The sequence below is a fragment of the Ostreococcus lucimarinus genome, chromosome 9, assembly GCF_000092065.1.
Source record: "Ostreococcus lucimarinus CCE9901 chromosome 9, complete sequence".
In the NCBI taxonomy this organism is placed as follows: Eukaryota; Viridiplantae; Chlorophyta; class Mamiellophyceae; order Mamiellales; family Bathycoccaceae; genus Ostreococcus; species Ostreococcus sp. 'lucimarinus'.
In genome coordinates this window covers 145,514-169,667 of record NC_009363.1, presented here as the reverse complement: position 1 = coordinate 169,667, position 24,154 = coordinate 145,514, and the positions used below count along the sequence as shown (strand labels likewise).

The 24,154-nt window shown below is 57.4% G+C and overlaps 14 protein-coding genes across 14 annotated transcripts; 7 read left to right on the top strand and 7 right to left on the bottom strand.

The window, feature by feature from the left end:
* Positions 1-123: 123 nt before the first annotated feature.
* OSTLU_33410 (predicted protein) lies at positions 124-5,016 on the top strand (the record flags this gene model as incomplete). The annotated part of the gene is made up of 1 exon (XM_001419694.1): positions 124-5,016. The coding sequence occupies one exon, from the start codon at positions 124-126 to the stop codon at positions 5,014-5,016; it is 4,893 nt and encodes a 1,630-aa protein (XP_001419731.1).
* A 12-nt stretch (positions 5,017-5,028) lies between these two features.
* Positions 5,029-6,036, bottom strand: OSTLU_88172 (predicted protein; the record flags this gene model as incomplete). The annotated part of the gene is made up of 1 exon (XM_001419471.1): positions 5,029-6,036. The coding sequence occupies one exon, from the start codon at positions 6,034-6,036 to the stop codon at positions 5,029-5,031; it is 1,008 nt and encodes a 335-aa protein (XP_001419508.1).
* A 129-nt stretch (positions 6,037-6,165) lies between these two features.
* Positions 6,166-7,056, bottom strand: OSTLU_88171 (predicted protein; the record flags this gene model as incomplete). The annotated part of the gene is made up of 1 exon (XM_001419470.1): positions 6,166-7,056. A coding segment is annotated over one exon (891 nt), but the record flags the coding sequence as incomplete, so codon positions are not given.
* Positions 7,057-7,554: 498 nt separating this feature from the next.
* On the top strand, positions 7,555-7,896 carry OSTLU_16702 (predicted protein; the record flags this gene model as incomplete). Its single annotated transcript, XM_001419693.1, has 1 exon — positions 7,555-7,896. The coding sequence occupies one exon, from the start codon at positions 7,555-7,557 to the stop codon at positions 7,894-7,896; it is 342 nt and encodes a 113-aa protein (XP_001419730.1).
* Positions 7,897-7,925: 29 nt separating this feature from the next.
* Positions 7,926-9,047, bottom strand: OSTLU_33405 (predicted protein; the record flags this gene model as incomplete). The annotated part of the gene is made up of 1 exon (XM_001419469.1): positions 7,926-9,047. One exon carries the CDS (start codon positions 9,045-9,047, stop codon positions 7,989-7,991), a length of 1,059 nt encoding a protein of 352 aa, XP_001419506.1. The 3' UTR covers positions 7,926-7,988.
* Positions 9,048-10,410: 1,363 nt separating this feature from the next.
* On the top strand, positions 10,411-11,112 carry OSTLU_5654 (predicted protein; the record flags this gene model as incomplete). The annotated part of the gene is made up of 1 exon (XM_001419692.1): positions 10,411-11,112. A coding segment is annotated over one exon (702 nt), but the record flags the coding sequence as incomplete, so codon positions are not given.
* A 260-nt stretch (positions 11,113-11,372) lies between these two features.
* OSTLU_16699 (predicted protein) lies at positions 11,373-12,089 on the bottom strand (the record flags this gene model as incomplete). Its single annotated transcript, XM_001419468.1, has 1 exon — positions 11,373-12,089. One exon carries the CDS (start codon positions 12,087-12,089, stop codon positions 11,373-11,375), a length of 717 nt encoding a protein of 238 aa, XP_001419505.1.
* A 134-nt stretch (positions 12,090-12,223) lies between these two features.
* On the top strand, positions 12,224-14,272 carry OSTLU_34867 (predicted protein; the record flags this gene model as incomplete). The annotated part of the gene is made up of 2 exons (XM_001419691.1): positions 12,224-12,484; positions 12,575-14,272. 2 exons carry the CDS (start codon positions 12,224-12,226, stop codon positions 14,270-14,272), a joined length of 1,959 nt encoding a protein of 652 aa, XP_001419728.1.
* Positions 14,273-14,477: 205 nt separating this feature from the next.
* On the top strand, positions 14,478-17,426 carry OSTLU_33401 (predicted protein; the record flags this gene model as incomplete). Its single annotated transcript, XM_001419690.1, has 2 exons — positions 14,478-14,816; positions 14,945-17,426. The coding sequence occupies exons 1-2, from the start codon at positions 14,527-14,529 to the stop codon at positions 17,424-17,426; spliced, it is 2,772 nt and encodes a 923-aa protein (XP_001419727.1). The 5' UTR covers positions 14,478-14,526.
* A 203-nt stretch (positions 17,427-17,629) lies between these two features.
* OSTLU_16696 (predicted protein) lies at positions 17,630-18,684 on the top strand (the record flags this gene model as incomplete). The annotated part of the gene is made up of 2 exons (XM_001419689.1): positions 17,630-18,079; positions 18,133-18,684. The coding sequence occupies 2 exons, from the start codon at positions 17,630-17,632 to the stop codon at positions 18,682-18,684; spliced, it is 1,002 nt and encodes a 333-aa protein (XP_001419726.1).
* A 97-nt stretch (positions 18,685-18,781) lies between these two features.
* On the bottom strand, positions 18,782-19,267 carry OSTLU_33398 (predicted protein; the record flags this gene model as incomplete). Its single annotated transcript, XM_001419467.1, has 1 exon — positions 18,782-19,267. The coding sequence occupies one exon, from the start codon at positions 19,265-19,267 to the stop codon at positions 18,782-18,784; it is 486 nt and encodes a 161-aa protein (XP_001419504.1).
* A 206-nt stretch (positions 19,268-19,473) lies between these two features.
* Positions 19,474-21,439, bottom strand: OSTLU_94665 (predicted protein; the record flags this gene model as incomplete). The annotated part of the gene is made up of 4 exons (XM_001419466.1): positions 19,474-19,635; positions 19,686-19,951; positions 20,006-20,096; positions 20,246-21,439. 4 exons carry the CDS (start codon positions 21,437-21,439, stop codon positions 19,474-19,476), a joined length of 1,713 nt encoding a protein of 570 aa, XP_001419503.1.
* Positions 21,440-21,775: 336 nt separating this feature from the next.
* On the top strand, positions 21,776-22,639 carry OSTLU_33395 (predicted protein; the record flags this gene model as incomplete). The annotated part of the gene is made up of 1 exon (XM_001419688.1): positions 21,776-22,639. The coding sequence occupies one exon, from the start codon at positions 21,776-21,778 to the stop codon at positions 22,637-22,639; it is 864 nt and encodes a 287-aa protein (XP_001419725.1).
* Positions 22,640-22,655: 16 nt separating this feature from the next.
* Positions 22,656-23,834, bottom strand: OSTLU_33394 (predicted protein; the record flags this gene model as incomplete). The annotated part of the gene is made up of 1 exon (XM_001419465.1): positions 22,656-23,834. The coding sequence occupies one exon, from the start codon at positions 23,832-23,834 to the stop codon at positions 22,656-22,658; it is 1,179 nt and encodes a 392-aa protein (XP_001419502.1).
* Positions 23,835-24,154: the final 320 nt, after the last annotated feature.

The following is a 24,154-nucleotide window of genomic DNA, read 5'->3' as shown; positions in this document are numbered from 1 at the left end:
CGACGCGCGCGCGAGTCGATTCGACGCCGTCGATTCAAATCCTCCGCGCGAGCTGTCGCGCGACGGGACGCGATTTCGCGACGCGACGCGACGCGACGCGGTCGCCGCGGGACGATCGAGCGCATGGCGCCGTCGCCGCTGCTGGCGCACGTCGCGCGCGCGGACGGCGACGGCGACGACGACGACGGCGCGACGGCGCGCGTGGCGGCGAGAGGACTCGCGCGGGAGCTCGCCGAGGCGACGACGACGGGACGGGAGGACGTCGCGCGCGCGGTGCGGACGCTGTGCGAGGCGACGACGCACGCGCGAGCGCAAGATGAGCTGGCGCGAGGGATCGTGGCGATCGCGCGGTCGGGGAACGCGAGCGCGAGCGCGTTGGCGACGGAGCTCGCGAGCGGCGCGGCGAGCGCGAGGACGAGGGCGAACGTTCGAGCGTTGACGCGAGCGCTGGTGGAGTTGTGTTGCGCGTTCGGGGATGGGGAGTTGGCTGGGGAGTGCGCGCGGGGGAGTGGGCATCCGCTCGTGCGCGCGCTGAAGGCGCACTCGGACGCGGGCGCCGGGTTGTTGGAGGCGACGGCGAGTAAGCTGGCGAGGGGGTCGATTTCGGATTTCAACGCCCTGCGGCAGTTTGTGTTTCGCGCGCTGTTGGAACATCCCGCACCGGCGCCGCGAAGTTCGTTCGCGATGTTATTGCACGCGCGATTGATGGGCATCGCGAGCGGGCGCGGGGAAAACGCGCGCGCGGTTTTAGGGGTGTGCGTCGAGGCGCTCGGGGCGTATCGAGCGCCCACGAGTGAGTCAAGGTCGTGGATTGCGTGTGCGGCGGCGGAAATCATAGATGCCATCGAGTGTAGACTCTTCGACGTCGAAGACGCGTCTGCGCGCGAAGTTGTACCGTTGCTGGCGGAGGGATTGGTGCGACAGACGCGCGCGGCGGCGCGCTCCGGCGACAGCGTCGTCCCCTTTGTCGGCGCGCTGACGCGATTGAGCGAGCTTGGAGACGTAAGTGTATGTGGTGAGTTGTTACCATGTTTATCGCTTGTACATAGCGCTGAGGAGACGTCTGCTTTACTGGCACTTCTGGCGCCGTACTTTCCAACGAGCGGCCCCGCGCGCGCGCTCGGCGCGATGCACGCGTCGGCAGCGTTCATGCTTCCAGGAGAATCGGGTGCGCGCTTGGCGCTCTCGCTCGCCACGCTGCGAAACGATGATTCGGTACGCAATGTCGAAAATAGCAGACTAATGGGATACGCCACTCGAGATGGGTTCGTGAGCGCCGCACTTGCGGCGAATTGGGACGACGGAGACGCCACGGAGACGCTCGCCGCATGCATTCGAAACGACGTCGACGTCAGGTCTCCATCGCTTGAACTCGCATGCTTGTCTCACCCGGTTCCCTCGATTCGTGAGTGCGCAGCAGAAACACTCGGAAGAAAGCTCGGAGGCAAACGGCCGCAAGGCTTGTCGAACATCACGGCGACGCTCTTGCACCTGCGAGCGGCTTGCGAGAAATCGTCCAACGCACGTCACGCGAAGTCCACGCTCGCGTCTTTGAACGCATTAGCCGCTGGTGCTTCTAATTTTATGGCTGCGCCGGCCGTGTTGCGCGCGATATCTCCGCTCATGAGCACAAATCCTGGGGAAAAGTCACCCGACGCTCGTCTACACGCATTGGCGCTGCGACTATTGGCTGAAATGTGGATCCACAATCGTGAGCTTGGACCTCGTTTACGAGGAGCTTTAGAAGAAGCATCGCATTCTCACGAACGCGAAGTGACGGTTGGGTGCGCCGCCGCAGTCGCAGCTGCAGCAAAAGCCCATCCCTTTCGAGCGGCGGAGTTGGTGATACCCATGCAAGGCTGTTTGAAATCAGATTGGCCCGAGGCGCAAGCGCTCGCCCTCGAAGCGATTGACAGCATGTGCGCGCACGACGCGCTTGACTTTTTACCCGCGTTCAAGGTAGTTACTAGACATATACCTAGCCTTCCGCAGCACCCACTTGTGGCACGAAAATGGATCAGACTGATTCGACACGGTGGTCGCGACGGCGCTTCGTTCCCCGAAGCGACGGCGACGCTCATTGACACAGTATGGAATGCAATCAAAACGTCCAAGGACGCTCGTGTTCGTCACGAAGCCTGGAATTCGTTGAGTGAATACGATCCAGAGTTCATAATTGAAAATGATTCGCCGACTCCGGCAGAAATTGCGGCGAGCGCGCTGTCTGAAAGTTTTGGAGAAGAATCGTTCGTCGGCGCCACGCGAATGCTTCGGACGATGACGAAACACGAGGCGAGCTTGTTATCTCGCACTGCCTTAGTGGCTCGAGAGTCTCAACAAGTCTCGCATCCACCTCCGTCGGATCCGCTCATATATCGAGTAACGCAAACACTTCCGAAAAAGTTGCTTGACAGTCAGCTGTGTTCGTGCGCTCGCTTACTTTTGTTCCGCCCGCACAAGGGGAAATCGGAAGCGACGCGTTCAGTCGATGAGAATTCCCAGAGGCGAAGTCGTGCGGAGGCGTATCGAACTGAGTTTAAGCGCGCGATAAGGCAAGTGTTTTGGAGTGGTTCATGGCACGTCAATCTCGTCACGCGCGCGTGGACTCGTTTTGCTCGTCGCTGGTTCGACGCCGAAGTTTCGGCGAGAACCGCCGAGAACGGATTGGATGAGCTGTACGCCGAAGTTCGAGCGAGCATTAACGCCACGGCCATGGAAGCACTCCAAGATGTTTCCATGCCTGATGAATTACAAAATATAGCTTTACTTCTCGCGACACCAGTTTTGGTTGGAAACGGTGGACTCGGTGCAGCATTGGTGGATTTATTGCTCTCACTGTTGGAGGAAAAGTCATCCATCGTGGGCGCCGAGCGTGGGTTGTACGTCGCCCTCGGTCTCGCTGCGGGTACTCTCGAGGATAGAGGTGACGCACAGCGCCCGAACAAGGTTGCTGAAATTATGATGAAGCAAATCAGCGATTGCCGTATCGATGGCGCATTGACGATGGGTGTTACCGCGGAAGCTCTTGGTTTAATGTGCCGCGAGTTGTCGTCGAACGTTTTGCCCGGCGGCTCGTCTTCGTCATGGCGATTGGATCTCGTCAGGAGAATTTACAGCTTCCTGGGCGCTACCTTGGTCGCGCTCGGTGAACCGTTTATAGATGTCTTGAAAGTTCAGCCAGCGAATGACATTATTTCACCTCCGAAAGGGGACTTGTCCGATGCAGTCTGTGGAGTTTACACTGGATTGTCGAGGGCAGCGTGCGCTTTGGATGTCTTCGAAGATGACAAAGCCATGACAAACACCTTAGCGATCATAAACTGGCTCATCGGCGCAACGTCGTGCGGAAGATTTCCTGGAAGTATTGCTCTACCAGTTGCCGTGAAGTCATTACTCAATCATAGGCACAATACCGAGAGTGAGGTCCTCGCGTTGAAGGCGCTAAGGACGACGCATGATTCGGAACAGCCCGCTATTCGCGCCGTCGCCGGCATCATTCTTGGTGTAACGCTCGACCATGGCTGCGCGATTCCGATACAAACCGTTCAGGAAATTATTGCGAGAGTCACGTCAACGGTCCGAGACGACATGGCGACATCGTTCGACCGTTCGATTGGTGTCCTGTCCCTGTCTGGGGTGTTGGGCAGCGCTTGGGACGGCCACGATGTGAGCGTCGCCGGAACATTCGATGAAGGTGCGGTATTTTCAGCGCCGTTGCTCTGGGGCGGTGATAAATCAAAGATCGAGGCAAAACGTGTTCTGAAGACGCTAGAAAGTATCGCGTACGCGCCAGGCGATATTGTTTCGAAAGCGTTGCGAGATTTAACCATTTGGACGCTCGCTGGGGTGTCAGACAGAGCGGCACAAATTGCCGTTACGATTGGCCCGAGATCAACTGATTCGAAGTCGTCTGTTCCAAAAGACACCATCATTGGATTTATTATGCATGCACTTTTGGATAATGTCGTGAGTTGTCCGTCCCGAGAGCAACTGAACGGCGCGACGTTGGCGTTGGATGTACTGCGAGAGCTCGCTCGCTTACCGAATGCTGGCTGGTCAAATGCCTTGCATCGTTGGTGGCGAGTCGCGACTTCCAGTGGCGATGCGGATAAAGTTGAAAAGAATGCGCTTCAGTGTGCTTGCCTTCGAATGTGTCGTGCGCACCCGGAAGCTTCAATAGGTCGAGACGTCTTGGAATTGCTCGTAGCACTCTCTGATGCAGACTTCTTCAATCTGGCGCCGGAGACACAGCGCTTGGCGATGTTGAGCGCTCCATACGCGTGCGCTTTACGGTCTGAGACCGGTGCTAGTGCGATAAAACGATTCACTCAAATGGCGTTTTCACCGCACGCGTCCGACGGTTGCGTGGAGTCGCTTTGGAATGGTTTGATTGATGTCTCTGAAAGCGAAACAGCTACAGCGGCAGTTTGCGAACTCGTGTCTCGTTTAAGTTTGACGGATACACGAACGCTTGATGCAGTCTCCACGTGCGTTAGTCAATTTACTTCATCGGTATTACGAGAACAAGTCGTGAAGAAGCTCGCGCTCGACGTCAAACCCATCGTCTGCGCTCGCTTATACAATGCTGGACAAGTTGCGTCTGAAACGCTCACATCACTGGCGACTTGGCCAAAGGCGACGAGGACGGTCACTTTGAGAGCGATGGTAGGTCATCTCACCACATCATCAAACTCACTTCGAGCACAAATGATACACGAAGCCGCCAATCTCACCGATGTCGATGCGATCCCATGCATCGCTATACTTGCCGCAGCGTGGGGACCGACGTCGGCGCTCCTGTCGATGACATCCATAGAGCAGTGCATTCTCGCACTTCCATATACTTTGTCGCATCTCCTGCGAGGCGAGTTATCCGGCATGATGGAAACACTGGTGTCGTGTCTGCTCAGAAATTTGAACGGTAAGTATTCGAAAGTAGCGACGGATACATTATTAGAATTACGCGACGACGTGACGCTTGCGCTTTGGTCGCAAATCGTCGATTCAACGCACTAGCACTACTTAGTATTACATAGTGATTTTAGACTCGCCTACCGCACCTCTCATCGCTAGTTTGACATCGAACCCGACGCTCTTCGCCCAACGCCTGGCGTCCATGCGACCCATGACGATCATCTCCTCCAAGACGTCATTCGAACCCGGCAGTAGAGCAAAGCGAATCGCCTCCGAGTAATCCCACTCTGGCTTCCCGCCTGCGGCGTCCGGGGCCACGAGCAAGTTTCGCGCGTCATCATCGCCCCATCCCGCCCAGAATGAAGCCTGTTGCGCGAAGACATCACCAGACTCTTTGCCATCTCCAGGTTCAGCTTTGCGCCACGCGTCGAGAAGCGGAAAAGCACACACGCGAACGCTTCGCTCGGAGCCCGGAGGCGTCGGCGTTAAATTATGCCATCCCCCATCCACGCACCACTTACCTCGGTACCTTCGCGCCGGCCACCCACAATACAACGGAATATGACACGACGCCAGGAGCGCCCCGACCAAATCGTCGAAACTCTCGAAGGCTGACACGAGTTCGCCGTCCAACGCAAATTTCCCATCGCGCATCATCGGCGACGATACGCTGATGAATAAATTCCCACGCGAGCACCGCTCGTGCGCATCGCTCGGAAGTTCTTTCCTCAGCGCATTTTCTAGCACCGCACCGACGCGTCCGACGACCCCGTTCGCTCGACAATCCGCCAGGACGTCCATTAAAATTCTTTTCCCATCCGCCGGCGTTAAGCCGCAGCAGTGCATCGCGGCGACGAGCGATCCCGCGGATGCGCCCGCGCACGGCGTCTCGTCGCTGCGCATGACTTTTAGAGCCACGAGCTCCTCCCACACGCCGACGTGGTACGGAAAGAAGAAACCAGCGGCGCTGAAACCGACGCCGTCGGTCGCGGTCGACGTCGACGACGATGCGGCGACGCGACGCGACGCCGACGCGCGCGCGAGCGAGCGTCTGCCGCTGCGCGAGGACGCTGACGATGCGCGTGACGTTGCCGTCAACTGCGTGGCGGCGCGCGATGACATGGTCCGACGCGTCGATGAATGGCGTCCAAGTCATCTTTATCCGCGTCGCGAGGGCGAGCGCGCGCGCGTCAAAGAGTGCTTAGTGCTTATGGCACGGCTAATTTGCTAAGGTACGCCGGGCGGCGAGGGCTAGGTTAAGTCGTCGAGATCATCATCCACGAGCGCGGCGGGCTTGGCGTGTAAAAGCCGCTCGGACGTGCGCGAAGCGCCGGCGTCGATCACGGCGGCGTCGTATCGACGGCGGACGAGCTCGCGAAAGAACCCATGCATGACGTCCACGTCTATACGACCGAGCGTCGCGGACGTGCGCAAACCGCCACCCGGTGGAAGTTTCGCGAGCGCGGTCGCCCCGAACGAGGGTTGGCGTCTGTGCGCCGCCGACGCGCTCGCGCGCGCGGCTTCGCCGATGGTTTCCGGAAGAATCGACCGCCGGCGCCGGCTTTTATCGCCAAAAAAGTCTAGCGCACGCCGTAAAAGTCCATCTCCTCGACCGAACCCATCGTTTGCGGCGCTTTCTAAATCTACCTTATTCGCCACGATCAAGCACGGCACCGGTAAACCGCCGAAACCGTACATCACGCACGGCTGTTCGCCGCTCGCGAAACTCTCCGCCGTCGGCGTCGGCGCCGAAAACGTCCCTCTCGTCGCCACCTCTCGCGCCCACGCCTCGCACCGCGCCCCGCTCGCTCGCATCGACGCATCGTGCACGATTATCACCCCGTTTATCTGATCGTAGAATATCCCTCGCTCTCGTTTATACTGTCGATGTCCCCCCACGTCCCACAGTTCGACGAAGTACGTCGCCGCGTCGCGCGTCCCCGTCGTCCCCTCCGCGCCCTCTTCGCTCGCTCGCATCACCTCCGCGCTGCACCCGCTCGTTCGTCCGTGCTCTTCCCTCCCGCGTCGTCCGCCGCCGACCAGCGCGCGCGTCAGCGTCGTCTTCCCAGCCCCCGAGTCGCCGATCACGAGCACGCGCACCTTGCGATGCGTCGTCGTCTCCGTCGCGTTCGTCCGCGTCACCGACGCCGCGCGCGCGCGCGCGCGGTCGCTCATACCGCGCCCGACGTCCCGACGTCCCGACGTCGCGCGGTGCCGGGCCGACGACGACGACGACGACGACGAACGACGAACGCGAACGATGTCGCCTAAACCCTAAACCCTAAGCCCGATTCGTTCGCGCGTCGCGCGATCCGCGTCGGATCGCTCGACGCGGATGCCGATCGCGCGACGCGTCGAGCGGCGCGGCGCGGGACTCGGCGACGCGACCGACGCGACGAACGCGCGCGCGTCGAGGCGCTTTTCGGAGGACGCGAACGCGCGAAACGACGGTGGACCGGCGCGTCGCGCGCGATGAAGACGGCGACGCGGACGACGACGGGGACGACGAGGGCGACGACGCGAATGGGACGACGCGCGCGACGGGGGGGGGGGGCGACGCGCGCGCGAGCGGCGAGCGGTGGGGTGTCGAAATCATCGCTCGATGAGGGGTACAACTGCGTCGTGCGCGAGGACGGCGTGATGGTGGCGGAGGGGGACATTCCGAGCGGGACGTACCAGGTATCGGCGTGGTGGGCGGGCGCGCGAAACGACGGGAAAGGGAACGCGCCGAGGTGCGACAGCGAGCGACAGCGCGGATGCGAGGTGCGGTGCGAACTCACGGGAGAGGGTGAACTCGTGTGCGAAGGCATCGAAAGCGGCACGTACGTCGTGGTCAACGTCGCGGATCTCGACGAGGCGTGCGCGGTGACGTTTGACGGCGAGAGCATCGAGTGCGAAGGCGCGGGAGAACCGTTGGTGAGCGATACGGGTGATCTGGACCTGAAAGATTCGTCTCAACACGGCATTCGCATGGGAGGTTAACGTAATAGAGCCATCGGGAGCTTATGGAATCGTTGTTATGAAAGCGGGCGTCGGCGCGGCGAGCGGCGCGCAAAATATATATTACAATTTCCTCATCGCGCCTTCGAGTTGCGCTCCATGTTCTCGAAAGAAGGGGCCAGAATGTCTAGCAACCCGTTCGGGTTATCGATGTGCACCCAGTGCGCGGAGTTGCGCAGCAAGTGCACGTTGGCGCCGGTGCCGCGAATGCGCGCCACGTCCTCGGGCGTCCACACGAACGCCGACCGTTCTGCTTGTACGAAATCTAAGCTCAATCCCGCGGGTTGCGTCTCAACCATCGGCCACAAATCGCACGCTTCGTACGACGCGTACATCTCCGCGATGCCATCCAAATCAAACGTCCAATCGAATTTCCCGTTCCCATCCGCTCGTAAATTCGTCGTCATCCACTGCGCGCCTTCCACGGTGAATCCAGCCCCCGTGAGCGACTCCACGAGCGATCTGCGACTTTCGATCGGTCTATCGAGCGTGGTACAGAACCGAATCGTATCTCTCGGGTGATCTCCGACGTCATCGCACCACACGTCTCCCGGCACCGTGTCCAGCACCCACACCTGCACCGGCCGCGGCAACGCGCGTCCAAACTGGTGCACCATCGACATCGCCACCTTCCCCCCGAACGAGTGCCCGATCAGCGTGTACGGATATATCTTTAAATGATTCAACACCCCCAGCACGTCTCTCGCCGCGTTTTGCACCGTGTTCGCGCCCTCTGGTTTCTTCTCCAGCGCCGTGTTCGACTCCCCGTGATTTCTCAAATCCACCAACAAAAACTGCCACGACGGAAACTTTTCAGCCAGGCGCTTCGCGAGCGATTGCAAGTTTCTTCGCGAGCCCAGGATTCCGTGCACCAGCACGCACGTCGGCGGGTGCGGTCCGTCCGGTTTTTCCACGCTCCAACGCACCAGCGCGCCCTGCACCAGCTCGTGCGCCAGCGGCGCCGTCGTCGCCGCGCGCGTCGTCCCCGTCCCCGTCCCCGTCCCCGCCGTCGTCGTCGTCGCGTCGTCGGACGCGAGCGCCGGTCGACGCCCGCGCCGCGCCGCGACGACGCGTCGCGTCGGCGTCGACGACCGGGACGACGTTCCGGCGCGGTGCGATCTTCGCGCGCGCATCGCGTCGCCCGCGCGCGCGCATCGCGTCGCCGACGTCACCGACGTCGTCATCGCGCGGACCGCGGCCGCGACGGCGCGCGCGCGTCGACGCGCCGCGGCGATCTGGCGACGACCGGGCGCGTCCAGATTCGCGCCGGATTCACACACCCGGGTGTGTGGGCGCGACGTCACGCGCATCGACGAGACGCGCTCGACGCCACATCGCGTCGGGGCGAAGACGCGCGCGATGACGACGACGACGGCGATGACGACGCGGAACTCGACGGCGCTCGCGGGCGCGCTCGCGCGACGACGCGCGACGACGACGCGCGCGATGACGAAGACGATGAAGATGAAGATGAAGATGAAGACGACGACGACGACGACGGGACGAGCGACGACGCGGCGGGCGGTCGTCGTCGACGCGATCGGGGCGAAAAAGGGCGAAGTCGCGACAGCGACGACGACGACGACGACGACGACGACGACGACGGCGCGAGCGGTGTCGAAGGCGATGTTCCTGAGCGCGGCGATGTTCCTGAGCGCGGCGGCGGCGGAACCGGCGCTGGCGGCGGCGGACGCGCACGGCGCGACGGCGTTCGTCGCGGGGTTGTTCGCGTGGATTCCGAACGCGTTGAGCACGCCCGAGGCGAAGGAGTTGGGATTGTACACGCTGAAGACGCTCATCTCGTGGGGGGTGCCGAGCGCGACGGTCGCGGCGGGCGCGTTTTTTCTGATTGCTTCTTCGAGACGCGGAGGGAGACGGGACCGCGAGAAGGGTAGCGGACCTTTCGGTTTCATCAAAGGGGGCGCGGGTGCGAAACCGCGCACGGAGCCTTACTTGGAGATCAAGCGCATGAATGATAAACTCGACGGATATTCGCTGTCGTTTGAAGCGGCGACGGTGAGCGAAATGCAAGCCGAACGACGCCGCAAGAATATGGAATTCAGCAAAAAGTTCGGCGCCGCCCTCGGATCGCTCAGCGAAGACGAGTGCAATGCCATTCTCGAAGCGAACAAGAAGTGGACGATGACGGACAAGCGTTTGATGGACCAGATGAACGAGCTTTTGGCTCAAATGCGGGCGACGTCGTTGGAATCTGGCGGAAAGCGCGCAAAGAGCGACACCGAGAGCGAAGATTCCGAGAAGTCCGAGCCGGACGGTGAAACGAAAAGTAGTGGATTCAAGAATCCGTTTGGTGGCGATAAGCTCGCGGGTTTGACCAAGAAGCTCAGCAAATTGACCGCCGACCGCGCCGCCGCTGAAGACGCGTACTTGCAAACCGTCGGCGCGGCGTTGCCGAAAGCTCGCCGCGAGAGTCTCATGAAATTGCTGTCTGACCCACGCGAAATTGCTGGTTGGCAAATGAACGCGGACGTGCTCGCTTTGAACCCGGAAACGGACCAAAACTCGAAGATAAAGAAGAAGCATGTCTTTGTGTTGAACTTTTTTGGCGACGTGCGCGCATCTCAAGCGGAACAGCTCCGTGAAGAAGTCACTGGTTTGTTACGTTCGGCGAAAAAGGAACGAGGTGATGAAGTTGTTTTGCGGTTGAATACGGGTGGCGGTACGGTCACTGGCTACGGGCTTGCCGCTGCGCAGCTGATGCGAATCAAAGACGCCGGTCTCAAGCTGACCATCTGTGTCGAGCAAGTCGCCGCCTCTGGTGGGTACATGATGGCTTGCGTGGCCGACGAAATCGTTGCGTCTCCGTTCGCGGTTCTCGGTTCTATCGGTGTCATTAGCGAGCAACCTAATGTCTACGAGCGGCTTCAACGGGAAGGTATCGAATTTCAAACTGTCACCGCTGGCAAGTTCAAGCGAACCTTGACGCCCACGAAGAAGGTCACCGAGGAAGACTTGGAAAAGTCAAAGAAGGACATCGAAGACGTTTTGGTGCTCTTCAAGGGTTTTGTCGCCGAAAATAGACCGACTTTGGACATTGACAACGTCGCGACGGGCGAGACGTGGTTTGGCAAAGATGCGCTGTCGAGAAATTTGGTGGACAAACTCAAAACGTCTGACGATGTCCTTCTCGACCTCCTCAGCGCTGGCGCCGAAATTTTTAGCGTCCAGCTTAAGCAACCGTCGCCGGCGGCGACATTATTTGGTGGTGCGGGCGCTAATGCGTCGTCGTGGCAATGGGATATTTTGCAACGCGTGGCACTCAGCGTGGCCGATTACGCCGGATCGTCCGCGACCGCGCGAGGAATGACTCGCGGGCCCATGATTGTTGATCCCGCGCGCGTTGCTGATAACGTCATCGCGTATGACGAAGAAAATGATTTCTATGTTGATCGAATGTAAGTCTAAAACAATGCCCTATTTTTTCTAACTCTATTTGTCTAGTTTACGAGACCGCGCACGGTGACGTGCAGAGAATCGTCTCGAAACCAACGGAAGCGTCCCGGTAATATTTTCTCAACCGCGCTCCGAAACTCGAGCAGCAACGCTGTCAAATCAGAAACGTCGGAGGTGTTTCCTTCGAGAGCGTCGGCCACGAGCGTGACACCGCTTCCTTGTTCGTAATGACACGCTCGATGCCCCGGCGCGTTGACGCGATTTAAGTATTCTTCGTCACGCCGTCCCTCACTTAGCACAGACTCAACGAGCGCTACACTTTCCCTCGATGCCTCCTCACCGCATTCCTCTGGGCGCAGTTTCACGCGCTTTACGCTCACGCGTCGCTCGCAGCATCTCGAACCAAAAACCACGACTTTCAGCTCGCTCGCTCGAACTCGAGCGTCGCGCTCCGCTCGACCGCGAAAGCCATCGCAGACGTCGCGCAACGCTTCGTACTCCTCCATCGTCAACCTCCCCCCCGCGTCGTCTGATTTCAAGCACCCCAATGAAATTTTCGGCCACTTCGATCCGAACGCCTCGGCTTGCATCGCGTCGATCTCGTTCAGCGCGCGCTTGAGTCTCGCGAAATCTTCGCTCCAAGCTTGAAACGCGAGCGTCAGCGTCCCGTGCCACGCGACGAAGAACGCGCGTCCGCGTAACACGCACGCGCGATGACGAGCGATTATTTCATCGACCTCGCCCTCGATCGAAGCGCCCATCGCGCGCGCGCGGCGAACAATGCGGCGAACAGTCTCGAACGAGTTTGTTGGGCGGTCACACTCGCGCGCGCGGCGTCGCGACGAGCGCGAGCGCGTTCGGCGTCACCTTTCGTCGCGTCGAGCGGTCGTGAACGATGTCGCACGCGCCGTCGTCGGCATCGTGGCGCGAGAACGACGCGATCGAGCACGTGGAGGAGCGACTCGTCGGCCTCGAGCTCTACGCCAACGCCGCCGCCGGATTCGATGGTGTGCTGAAAGAACGCTACAGCGATTTCATCGTGCGGGAGATCGACATCGAGAGCGGTGAGGCGGTGGTTTTGAATGAACTGAGCGCGACGTGCGATGTAGAGATCGACGCGCGAGAGCGGAAGAAGTTTGAGGCGATGAAGGCGAAAGTGCAAGCCATGGAACGCGAGCGCGGGCCGGACGACGAAGCGGAGGACGAGGACGCGGCGAAGGATGACGTGGAGGGGGATAAAGAAGAGAGTATTGAGGAGGCAATGAAAGAATTCGAAGCGCTGTGCGGTGCAGAGGACGCGCGGCGACTGAGAGAATTTTTAGCCACTCCCGGGGTGACGCGTCGAAGTCAGAAGACGCACGATGGAAAGGCGGAAACGCCCCAACCGCTCGTGCTCGAGCCGACGACGGATAAAGCGAAACGGACGCAAATTCATCAATTTTTCAAGAAACACTTTTTATTACCTACGGACAACGTCGTGGAGTCGAACGAGGAAGAGAAGGAAGCTCTCAAGAACTTGAAAAAGCCGTCTTCGAGCGTGCGCGTGCATGCCGCCGTCAAGCAAGGCAAGAAGCGAACGCGCGTGGAGGCAATGGATCATCGAGCGGTGGGAAACTTTTGGCCCGAAGGCGTTCCAGAACATGTGCGATTTGCGTTTTGCAAAGAAAACAAAGAGTCTTACGAGATGCTCAACGTCATAGCCCGGGCCTTGAAGGTGAACTTCAAGTCTATTGGCGTCGCCGGAACGAAGGACAAGCGCGGAGTGACAACGCAACACGTCACCGTGCACAGAGTTCGGGCGAAAAGGTTGGCCAAGCTGGTACTTTATGGGTGTAAAATTGGTAACTATACGTATGTCGACAGACAACTTGGTTTCGGAGACCATTGCGGGAACGAGTTTGAGATAACGCTCCGAGGCATCGACCCAGACGTCGTCGGGAACGTGGAGGAGGCAGTGCGCGCACTCAAGTCTTCAGGGACCATCAACTACTACGGTTTGCAGAGATTTGGTAGCGCTGGGGGCAAACACGCAACGCATAAAATTGGAATTGAACTTTTACGTGGCGAATGGCAAGCTGCGATCGACGCTTTGCTGCTGCCGCGCGAAGGCGAGCGCGACGATGTCATGAAGGCGCGCTTGAAATGGATGGAAACAAAGGATCCCAATGAGACTTTGAAGTTGATGCCACGCTGGTGCGCGGCAGAGCGCTGTGTGCTCGAGCGCATGTCAAAAGTTCGCTCCACGGACTTGGTCGGATCGCTGTTGGCCGTGCCGAAGCAGATTAGACTGATGTACATTCACGCCTACCAGGCATACTTGTTTAATCGTGTCGTGTCGGAGCGCATTCGTAAGTACGGAGTCAACACGGTCGTCGAAGGTGACTTAGTGCTCGAAGAGGGAAACTGTGCCGGAGATGAAGGCGAAGACGATATGAATGGCGATACTCGGGTGAGTATGCCGAGGGTTCGCGTAGTGACAGCCGAGGAAGCCGCTTTGGGTGCGATTGACTCGTCGCTCGTGGTGCTGCCGCTTCCTGGAAACTCGATAACGTACCCAACAAATTTGGGTGATGTTTACGATCGATTCGCCGCGGAGGATGGAATCAGTTTGAATACTACGACGCATTCGGTTCGTGAATTCGCAATCAACTCATTCACCGGTGACTACCGTAGATGCTTTCTCAAACCCACAAACGTATCGCACACCGTCATTTCGTACGCGGACGCGGCGGCGGATTTGGTTTTGACCGATCTCGATCGCATCAATGGCATCACCGAACGCACCATCGAAGACGGCCCTTTACGTGCCGTAACGGTGAAGTTCACTCTGCCCCCGTCTTCTTACGCCACCATGGTTCTTCGGGAGTTGATGAAGGCGAACACCTCGGTGAGCTCGCACAAGCGCAAGACGCTCGACGCGCGAGCGGCGGCTTCCGTAGAGTAGACGAACGAAACGCGACGCATTTTTTAGTGATATCTTAGCATCTGTCGGTTTTCTTTTACATTATTGCTCGCGATTTTCGTTTTCTAAAGCCATCCGCGCGTCCCTTCGCGCTCGCGAGGTCGCGTCGTCGAGCGCTCGCCCAGGGCACGAGCGCAGACGGTGAGCTGAGGATGCCTATGAAGATCGGCGAGCAAATGATCGCCGCTCTCGTCGACGCGTCGTCACCCGACGCGACGCTTTAACCGACTCACGCGATGGTGACGAAGAAACCCAACGACGCCGTCGCCGCGGCGAGCGCGAAGAAAGGAAAGAACGCCGCGGGCGACGACAAAGACGACAAAAACGGCGATGGGGTCGTTGGCGATGGAAAGTCATCGACGACGAAGAATAGAAAGGATAAGAAGAACGAGGTGGAGTTGAGCGAAGAAGACGCGGCGCTGAAGGAGAACTTGGAACTGATGGTGATGCGAGCGAGCGATCCGAAGGCGGGGGTGGCGAAATTGGCGCTTGAAACGATGAGACGCGAGATCCGAACGGCGACGAGGTGCGCGAGTGCGAGAGCGACGAGGTCGCATGAACGATTACGACGCGATCGTGGATCACGCGACGATTGAGTGAGTGATATGCGCGATACTGACGAAATGATACGGTACTTTACGGCGATGCGAACAGTTCGATGACTTCGGTCCCAAAGCCTTTAAAGTTTTTGAGACCGCACTTGCAAACCTTGAAGGAGGTGTACGACAAAACGAAGAATGGAGAAAACAAGTTACTGCTGGCGGATATCATTTCCTTGTTGTCCATGACCAACGCTCCGGTGGCTGGGGAAATTCCAGAGTCGTTGAAGTACAGATTATTAGGGTCAAAGGAGGACATCGGGAACTGGGGACACGAGTATGTGCGTAATCTCGCCGCAGAGATCGGCACTGAATACCATCGTCGCATAGAGCAAGATGGGGACAAGGCTTCGATGGAAGATCTCATGGGTTTGGTGCACGAAATCGTTCCTTTTCACATGCAACACAACGCCGAGCCAGAGGCTGTCGATTTACTATTGGAAGTTGAGAAGCTCGACATTTTGCTCGACAACGTGAACGACGCCAACTATTCGAGGACATGCTTGTACCTGTTCAGCTGTGCCAACTATCTTCCTGAGCCAGAAGATGCAATCGTGTTGAAGACGGCGCATGCGATTTTCATGAAGGTTGGGAAGATGCCAGACGCTATGCGAGTTGCGCTCAAGCTCTGCGAGCAGAGCATCATCGAAGAGACGTTCAACGCGTGCACCAACTTGGCCATCAAGAAGCAACTTTGCTACATGTTGGCCCGTCACGGCCATCCGTTGAAGCTCGATGAAGGCCCGTGTGAGGTTGAAGAAGATAACCTGGATATGCTGCAGAACATCATGAGTCACTCAGACTTGACAAAGAACTACTTGATGCTGGCGCGTGACTTGGATGTCATGGAGGCGAAGTTACCCGAGGACATTTACAAATCGCATTTAATGGAAGTTCGCGCTCCTTCGGGCGCCGCAGTGGATAGTGCTCGTGCTAACCTCGCAGCGACATTCGTGAACGCGTTCGTGAACGCCGGTTTCGGACAAGATAAGCTTTTAACTTCTTCAGAAGCCGCGGATGGTTCCACATCTAATGTGAGCTGGATTTTCAAAAACAAAGATCACGGTAAAATGTCAGCAGCTGCTAGCCTTGGGAGCATCTTGCTTTGGGACGTTGAAGGCGGTCTACCGCAAGTCGATGCTTATCTCTATAGCGAGGAACCGAACATCGTTGCGGGTGGCTTGCTTGCCGTTGGTCTCATCAACACTAATGTGCGGAACGATTGCGATCCCGCTTACGGTTTGTTGTACGAGAGCGTGACCAAGGAAAACTCCGCAGTAAGAATCGGTGCGATAATGGGACTTGGTTTGGCATATGCTGGTACTCAAAAAGAAGAAGTTTCCGAGCTTCTCACGGAGGTGATTCACGATGACAGTGCTCCGTTGGAAGTCGTTGCTTTCGCAGCGCTGTCGCTTGGCCTCGTCTTCTGCGGCACGTGCCACGAAGAGTCTGTGTCGACCATCGTCCAAACGCTGATGATGCGGCCTGAGAAAGAACTCGACAATACGTTTGTGCACTTTTTGTGCCTAGGTTTAGGTTTACTTTTCTTACAGCGTCAAGCGGAAGTGGAAGCGACATTGGAAGTTGCGAAAACTCTCCCGGCGCGAATCAGCGGATATTTACAAACTGTGCTGGACGTGTGCGCGTACGCCGGTAGTGGTAATGTGTTGAAAATTCAGTCTCTTTTGGCGAAGTGCGGCGAGCACCCGGAGGCTGACGAAGGCGATGAATGGATTGCAGATCCCCAGAGTGTCGCTGTGTTGGGCATCGCTCTCGTTGCCATGGGCGAAGAACTTGGAGCAGACATGGCGGTCCGTGCGTACGATCACCTTATTCAGTATGGTGACGCGGCAGTAAAGAAAGCCGTTCCTCTCGCATTTGCGCTGTTACACACCTCCAACCCGAAGCTTGATGTCACGGATTTACTTGGTAGACTCAGTCACGATAGCAATGAAGAGGTCGCGCAGTCCGCGTGCCTTGCCCTCGGTATTGTTGGAGCGGGAACCAACAACGCGCGCTTGGCCTCGCAGCTACGACAACTTAGTAGTTACTACTACAAGGAGCCGTCGTGTTTGTTCCTCGTGCGTGTCTCACAGGGTCTTGTGCATATGGGTAAGGGCTTGCTCACGCTTTCTCCGGCGCACTCGGACCGAGCGCTGGTGTCAAACGTCGCACTTGCTGGTTTGATCATCACCGCCTTTGCGGGACTCGACATGAAGCATACGATTTTGGGTAAGCATCACTACATGCTGTACTATTTGTTTGTCGCTGCCCAACCGCGCATGCTCATGACTGTGGATGAACAAGGGGAACCGTTGCAAGTGTCTGTTCGAGTCGGTCAAGCTGTTGACGTCGTGGGACAGGCTGGGCGACCAAAGACTATCACTGGCTTCCAAACACATAACACTCCCGTACTTCTGTCAGTTGGCGATCGAGCGGAGCTGGCGAGCGAGAAATACATTCCTTTGACTCCTGTTTTAGAGGGAGTTGTCATCTTAAAGAAGAACCCGGAGTGGGTCGAGGAAATGGAAAAGTAGAACTTTAGATCGTTTGAATGTGAGATGAGAATCATCCCGAACTTTCATCGCAACTCCTTACACCGTAATAATTTACTTCACTCACAAATCGATAAATCGATGCACGCGCGAAATTGTCGCCCCATGACGCACGCGCTCAAGACGAGTCTAATCAAGTCTCAATTTTGGAAACGAGGGGAGAACGTCACAGTTTGCCTCCAACCATGACCGTTATGCAAGTGATGATGCAGCCTTTTGGCATCATGAATGCCTTGAGAGGCAAGATTTCAGTCCCGATCAGCGCAACTGCAGCCCTAGCGGCGGCCCTAACGGCTCCAAAGAGCACGGCCTTGTACAGCTTTTGTGGTGAGTTGACCATGTCGCAGTCAAACTCGAGACACTCACGACACTTTGCAGAATGGTGGACGCTCTTGGTGTCGTCGTTTATGATGTTTTTTAGCGTTACGTGTTTCGTTTTGCTAGAAACCGGTCGATACGAGGGAATTCGTGCCGTTTTCGACACAAAGCCATGGCAAAACGCCGCTCCACTACTGGAAGACTCCGACGAGCTGACGAAAGCAGAGTCAAAATTGATGTGTCCTTTCACAGGACAAGAGGGCTCTGGAACGTGTCCGATCTGTCATTCTATCGTGTCTCATAATGGTTATTATCACGTAAGACTTTTCGCTTTTCACCCTGAACACGTTCGCTCACACCTATCGCGCAGGGAGATCCACCCATACTACACACCGTCGTTGGCGACTCGATTCTCGAACACAGACTTGCGATGCAAGCCAGCGAAATAGACGATAAACCAAGGCTCGCACGAGTTCAACTCGACAATTTCATCAAATATCGCGGTAATTTTCTATTTGCCACGATCAGTCCGTCTTGTAAGGGGTGCTACATGAAGGCGTGGTGCTGGACTGTGGGGTACCGCATGGTTTGGCAATCCACTATTTTGGGCTTCAACACGATGTTGTGCAGTCATCTATTCGGTGAAGAGGTGCTTCTTTTCGACTTGAAAAGCATGTTGCTTTGTCTTTCGATGTTTTTCTCAATTTCTACGGTATGCATGCTACTGTCTTTGCTCGCGACGGCCGTCGTGTTCATCCGCGAACACACATTCATGCACACGGCTGAGGTGCCCAAGTTCGTGACACAGGACATGGGGGTCGTTGAAGTATTGCTCCGGATCATGGCGGATCCACGGGCAAGATACGGAGTAAATCCGAGCAAAACATACTGGAGTTGGCTATGGACAGTGAAAAAGGCGTGAGTTCGCGCACAGTTCGACGTGTGTCGACGGGACAAACGCGTGGACGTCTAGACGGCTCGTTCAACCGGGCGAGAATTCAAGCACAAATTAGTAACTTTCACGACAAGCGCTGGTTATGGTCATTTTGAGGCAAAATCGTGGAAAACATACTGGAATTACGCAGGCTCGCTGCGTTGTGCCAGAGGATTCGGCGCGGGATTGCGTCTGTCGAGCTCAACCCACGACAAATACTTGCCCCCGCGAAGTTCAGCCAGGCGCACTTGTCTCTCGCGCTTTCGGAGGTCATCACGTTCGCGTGCGGCTTCGCGCTCCTTATATTCTTCCTCTTCTCTCGCCTGCAGTACACTTGACGCATCTTCGGCGGCTGCGATGGACTATGTCGGGCGCAATGCAGTTGGTCAGTGCGGTGCTCAAACAGGAGATACAAACAAACAAGCACACTCACCTCAGCGATAGGAGTGGGTAGATCCGTGAAATCCTTATCGTAGTCATCGAATGCAATATCTCCATGAGAATTAAACAGCCGTTCCCACCAGCTATCACTGGGCGCGGCGTTCTTATCTTTGAAAAGCTCCAGGTTCATCTTCTTCAGGTACAACACGAAACCGTCGTCATCCTCTCCGCCTGAAGCAAAATAATTAATTTCGATCGCGAAACGATAGTGAAGATTGATTTAATTTGTCACGTACCAAGGTGAACCCACGCAGACTCTTCTGGTATGATTTGTCGAAATAACTCTCCCTGATAGCGAATGAATTGTAAATAATTGCGTGTCGAGAAATAATTAATTTAAATCACCTCTAGGTACGTGCGTCCAGTGTTTCGACATGACACTCTGACGGTCGACGGCGTGATGCAGACATCCAAATCTTGCTTCTTGGCGTCCTTCGGCACTTGTAACGCTTGAACGGCTATCTCAGATGAGCTCTGGTGCCATCGGCAAGACTTGTCCTGTGTCAAATTTAATTTAATTGTAAATAATTAATTGCGGTCGTTCGCACCATCATCTCAGCCCATACTTCGCGTTTGTGCATTCCTTGCGCCGAGTAGTGCACTTGTGACATTTGATAGCCCGTTTTGTTCACTCGTTCGACCGGGGTGCCGTCGTTGTAAACTAATTTGTACGTTCTGTAAGGAAGCTCCATGTCGGTTGGTGGTCGCTTCGCGACTACGATCTCCTTGCCACTTTTTAATGTCGATAAGATAATTCCTTGTAAGTTGTTGATGCGATCTACCAAGTCCTCCGACTTCAGTTCCTTGAGCTCGCCTACGTGATGAATTATTTAATTCCTCATCAATTTATTCCATTTAATTAACTCACCTTGCACGTCGCTCGCCGTACCCATCGCAGCCTCCGTTTCTGCGCCACCCAGTAACATCAAATCGTGTGCTTGAATTTTCTCGAGCATTTTCTGCGCTAACATCGTGAATACCAGCCGCCGAACGACGGATATCAAACACGTACCTCGGAGTTTAATTTATCTTCGCCGGCGAGAATTCGATACGAAAGCGCGACACCAGGCGCTCCACGAAACCTTGAGCGCACGCTTTCTATGAGTACCTTTTCTTTGATGACATTCGCACCCTTCGCGACGTTTTCTCGAAACGAGTCTCGCACTTTAGAGTTGAAGCCGACGAGCTTGCCAGTTTTGAAGAGAAGGCTGACGGTGACCACGTAAGTTGCCAAAGCGTCGGGAACGGTGCGCACGCCATACTCCGCCACGCCGTACTGATCGTTGATGTCGCTCAATATTTTCCCAGCCTCGACATCAGTCATACGACTGCACACATTCTTGAAGGCGTTCGTGAACATCGGATACTTGGTGTCCAAGTGCGTTATCGCCGAGAAGCACTTCGCCGCCGCTTGCGTGTCACCATTTTCGCGCCCTTCAAAAGCCTTGCCCATCTCGTACCACGCCCAAGCTTTGGTGATGACTGTATCTTCCTTGAAAGGCGAGAAGTCATCGACTTTGTACGTGAAGGTCATCTCCGTTTCCTTGTCAGAAAGCGATGCGTCGTCTTGTAACAAGGTCAACGCCGCCGCCGCGTCGGCGCGAGCTTGCATAAAGCACAACGCGTGGCGGTACATGCTCGCACGCTGGGTGTAAGCCATCGGCACGCTCATACCGTGTACGTTCCAATGTTGTACGAACCGATAGTAGTCGCCGCGCGGCTTGCTTCCTTCATTTATGCCTTTGATTTGACAAAACATTCCCTCTGCCATCTCCAACGACGTGACGTTTTCGAGGTGCGCGTGCTCGATGAGCTCGCGATTCTCCATGTCTTGCAGAGTTTCAAGAATCCAGTTCGCAAGTTGCTCGCGCGTAAATGAAGTGATCGTTTTATTCATCGCTTTCACGTGCTCGTCGATCACGCCGGCGTCGCCTTCGTCCTGACATTCGAACGATTGCCTGTACGCGGCGAGCGCGTCCGGGAACTGTCGCAGCCCCACGTGCGCGGTCGCCTTGCGCCACCACCCCTTGGCGAACGTCGGCATCAACGACACCGCCGCAGACGCGTCCTCCAGCGCCGCTTTAAAGTTTGCAGACTTGGCGTACGCCATCGAACGGTTACACAGCAGTTTCGCGCGTTCGCCCGCGTCCCTCGGCGCGAGTTCCTCCAGACACTTCGTGTACGTCGCGTACGCCTCCTTATAGTTCCCGTTCCCCAGCGCCTCGCGCGCGCGCGTCTTAAAATATTCCATCTTCACGCTCGCAAAGTCTCGCGACGTCGCGCATCCATCGCTCTCTTCCATCGCTCGCGCGGGTCGACTCGATTCCGCGCGCGCGCGCCCGCTCGAACCGTCGTTCGCCGTTCGCCGTTCGCCGTTCGCCGTTCGCCGTTCGCCGTTCGCCGTTCGCCGTTCGCCGTCGGCGCGACCCGACCCGACGCCGTCGACGCCTTTCGTTCGCGAGCGCGGTCGCTCGCGCGCTCGCGTGTGCGCGCGTTCGCTCGCTCGTTCGAACGCGTCGGTCGCGTGCGTTTCCCGCCGCGTCGCGACCGTTTTCGCGTTCGTGTTTCGGCGCGACCGCGCGACCGGGTGTTTTGACTCCCCGTCGGGCGTCCCGGCCGGTCGGCACCGCGCGACGCGATGGGCGCGCTCCCGGAAGCGCTGCTGGCGCGACTGGCGAAGCGAGGGATCGCGGTGCCGAGCGACGGCGACGGCGACGGCGACGGCGACGACGACGACGCGACGACGAAGCGACGACGCGAGGACGAGGACGAGGACGAGGACGAGGATGGGACGGGAACGGACGTCGACGCGAAGCTGCCGCGAGGGTGGAGAGCGAAAGTCGATCCGACGTACGGACAGACGTATTACTACAACAAAGCGCTGAATAAGACGCAGTGGGAACGACCTGTGGAGGCGGAGAAGACGAGACCGCCGCCGCCGCCGCCGCCGGCGGCGACGCCGTTGCCGCCGGGATGGCGAGCGACGACGGATCCGGCGAGTGGAAGAGAATATTTCTTTAATCCACACACGCAGAGAACGTCTTGGGAGCGACCGCGCGACGGTGCGACGGCGGTGGGGATGCGAAGGTGCTCGGGGTGCGGCGGATTCGGGCGCGGACTCGTGAAGGCGCACGGTTACTGTTTACACTGCTCGCGAATTTTGGGTCGGTATCCTCCGGGCGTGAGTTCATTGGACGTCGTCGATAACCCATTCATGACGAAACAACAGCGAGCGAAAGCATCGACCGCGACGGGCACGGCGCGAGTCGAGACGAAGGCTTCCGCCGTGAGCAAACCGGCGAGCGTGCGGCGAGACATCGGTCCGTCGGGCGCGCAGGGCAACTCGAATCATGAACGTGCACCGAAAAGGAAAGCTATCGCTGCGCGCGCGCCGGCGAGGAAAGAATCTGAGCCGCTCGATCCAATGGATCCAGCTTCATATAGCGACGCGCCGCGAGGTACTTGGGGAACGGGGATTGACAAGAGCCGAGAGGCGCAATAGGACACTAGGAATAGCATTAATCGTCTTCATCCTCGGGGAAATAGAGATAACCACGCTCAAATAGCGTTAGTGCGAGCTTTAAGGCTTCATCATCGAAATCACACTCCTCCGTCTGCGTGTCTTCTTCGTAAAGCTCGCCTCTATTTGCGATGACGGTGGCTGTTTTCACAGCGGCCGGGCTGACGACATCCCAACATTCTCCGTTTGCGAAAAACAGCGCGTTCTTCAAACTATCATCCGCAACCTTTTCCACGAAAGCGAAGCGTAAATCTTCTCTCGCGACTAGACCTTGGTGTTCCCAAGCCGCTAATAGTTCTTCGATGCTCACTTCGTTCTCGTCCGCGTCGTCGTCCTCGCCGGTGCGCGCCGTCGTGTGACAACCAAACCAACGCGCCACTTCGGCATCATTCTTCGGATACGTGCGCTTAATTATCTCCGATGCATACGTGATAGATTCAGCGGATATTGCACCGACGTCTTCGACCGGTTTGAGCCAAGGATCGGACCAACGCGAGCCCTTCAATTTTTCAGATGCTCGTTGCGTGTAAGACAAGACGAGTTCATCCGTCGTCGGCGCTAGAAAGCCTATACTCAACGTTACGCTCACGCCTGGTTTTGAGTTCGTCGCCACGCCGTTGTGAGCGATTTTGGGGGGCAAGTAAAGCATATCACCCGGAACCAACGTGAAGGAATCGTCCTCGACAAAGCTTTTGAGCACGCGAATTTCACATTCTGGGACAAATGCCGCATCATTATCTGGCCAGTACTCCTCGTTATCCGCCACGGCCCAAACTTTTTCGCCTTCGGCTTGAAGAAGAAATACATCAAAGTGATCGGAGTGCGGTCCTACGCCCCCGCCGTCCGGTGATACGCTCGCTTGAATATCAGAAATTCGCCAACGCGGAAAACAGTTGAAGAGTTCCAACATGTCCCCAAACGGTTGCGCCTGCACGTCCAAATCGTTAACGATCAGGCTCCACGGCTTGTCTTCGGGTAAGGATGTCAAATCACTTTCTTCGAACGGTCCAATCTTCTTCCTCCACGACTGCTCGTCGTCCCCCTCGCGCACGAAGATGCGCGCGCTCGCGTCCTCCTCGCACGCCAAACCAGCGATTTCGTTCCCATCCAGCGGCGGTCGAAAGTTCGGTATCGCCTGCCGCATCAGCAGAGGCTTTTTCTGCCAATACTCTCGCATGAACGCCTCGCGCGCGTCCTCGCTCAGCGGCAGCGTGACGTCTGTCCACGTGTCCACTTCGCCTCGAGCGCGCGCCGGCGGCGGTCGTCGTCGCCGTCGCGTCGTCGCGTCGTTCGCGCGGACGCTTCGATCCACCGCGCGACGCGCGAGGCGCGATGTCGACGACGTCCGCGTCGACGCGCGCGCGGCGTCCGACATCGCCGTCGCCGTCGCCGTCGCCGTCGCCGCGCAGTGCGAGACGGCGACGGAGCGACCGACCGACCGCGTCGCGCGCGTCGTCGCGCCGTTGAAAATACAAAACACGTCCACATTCGACGCAT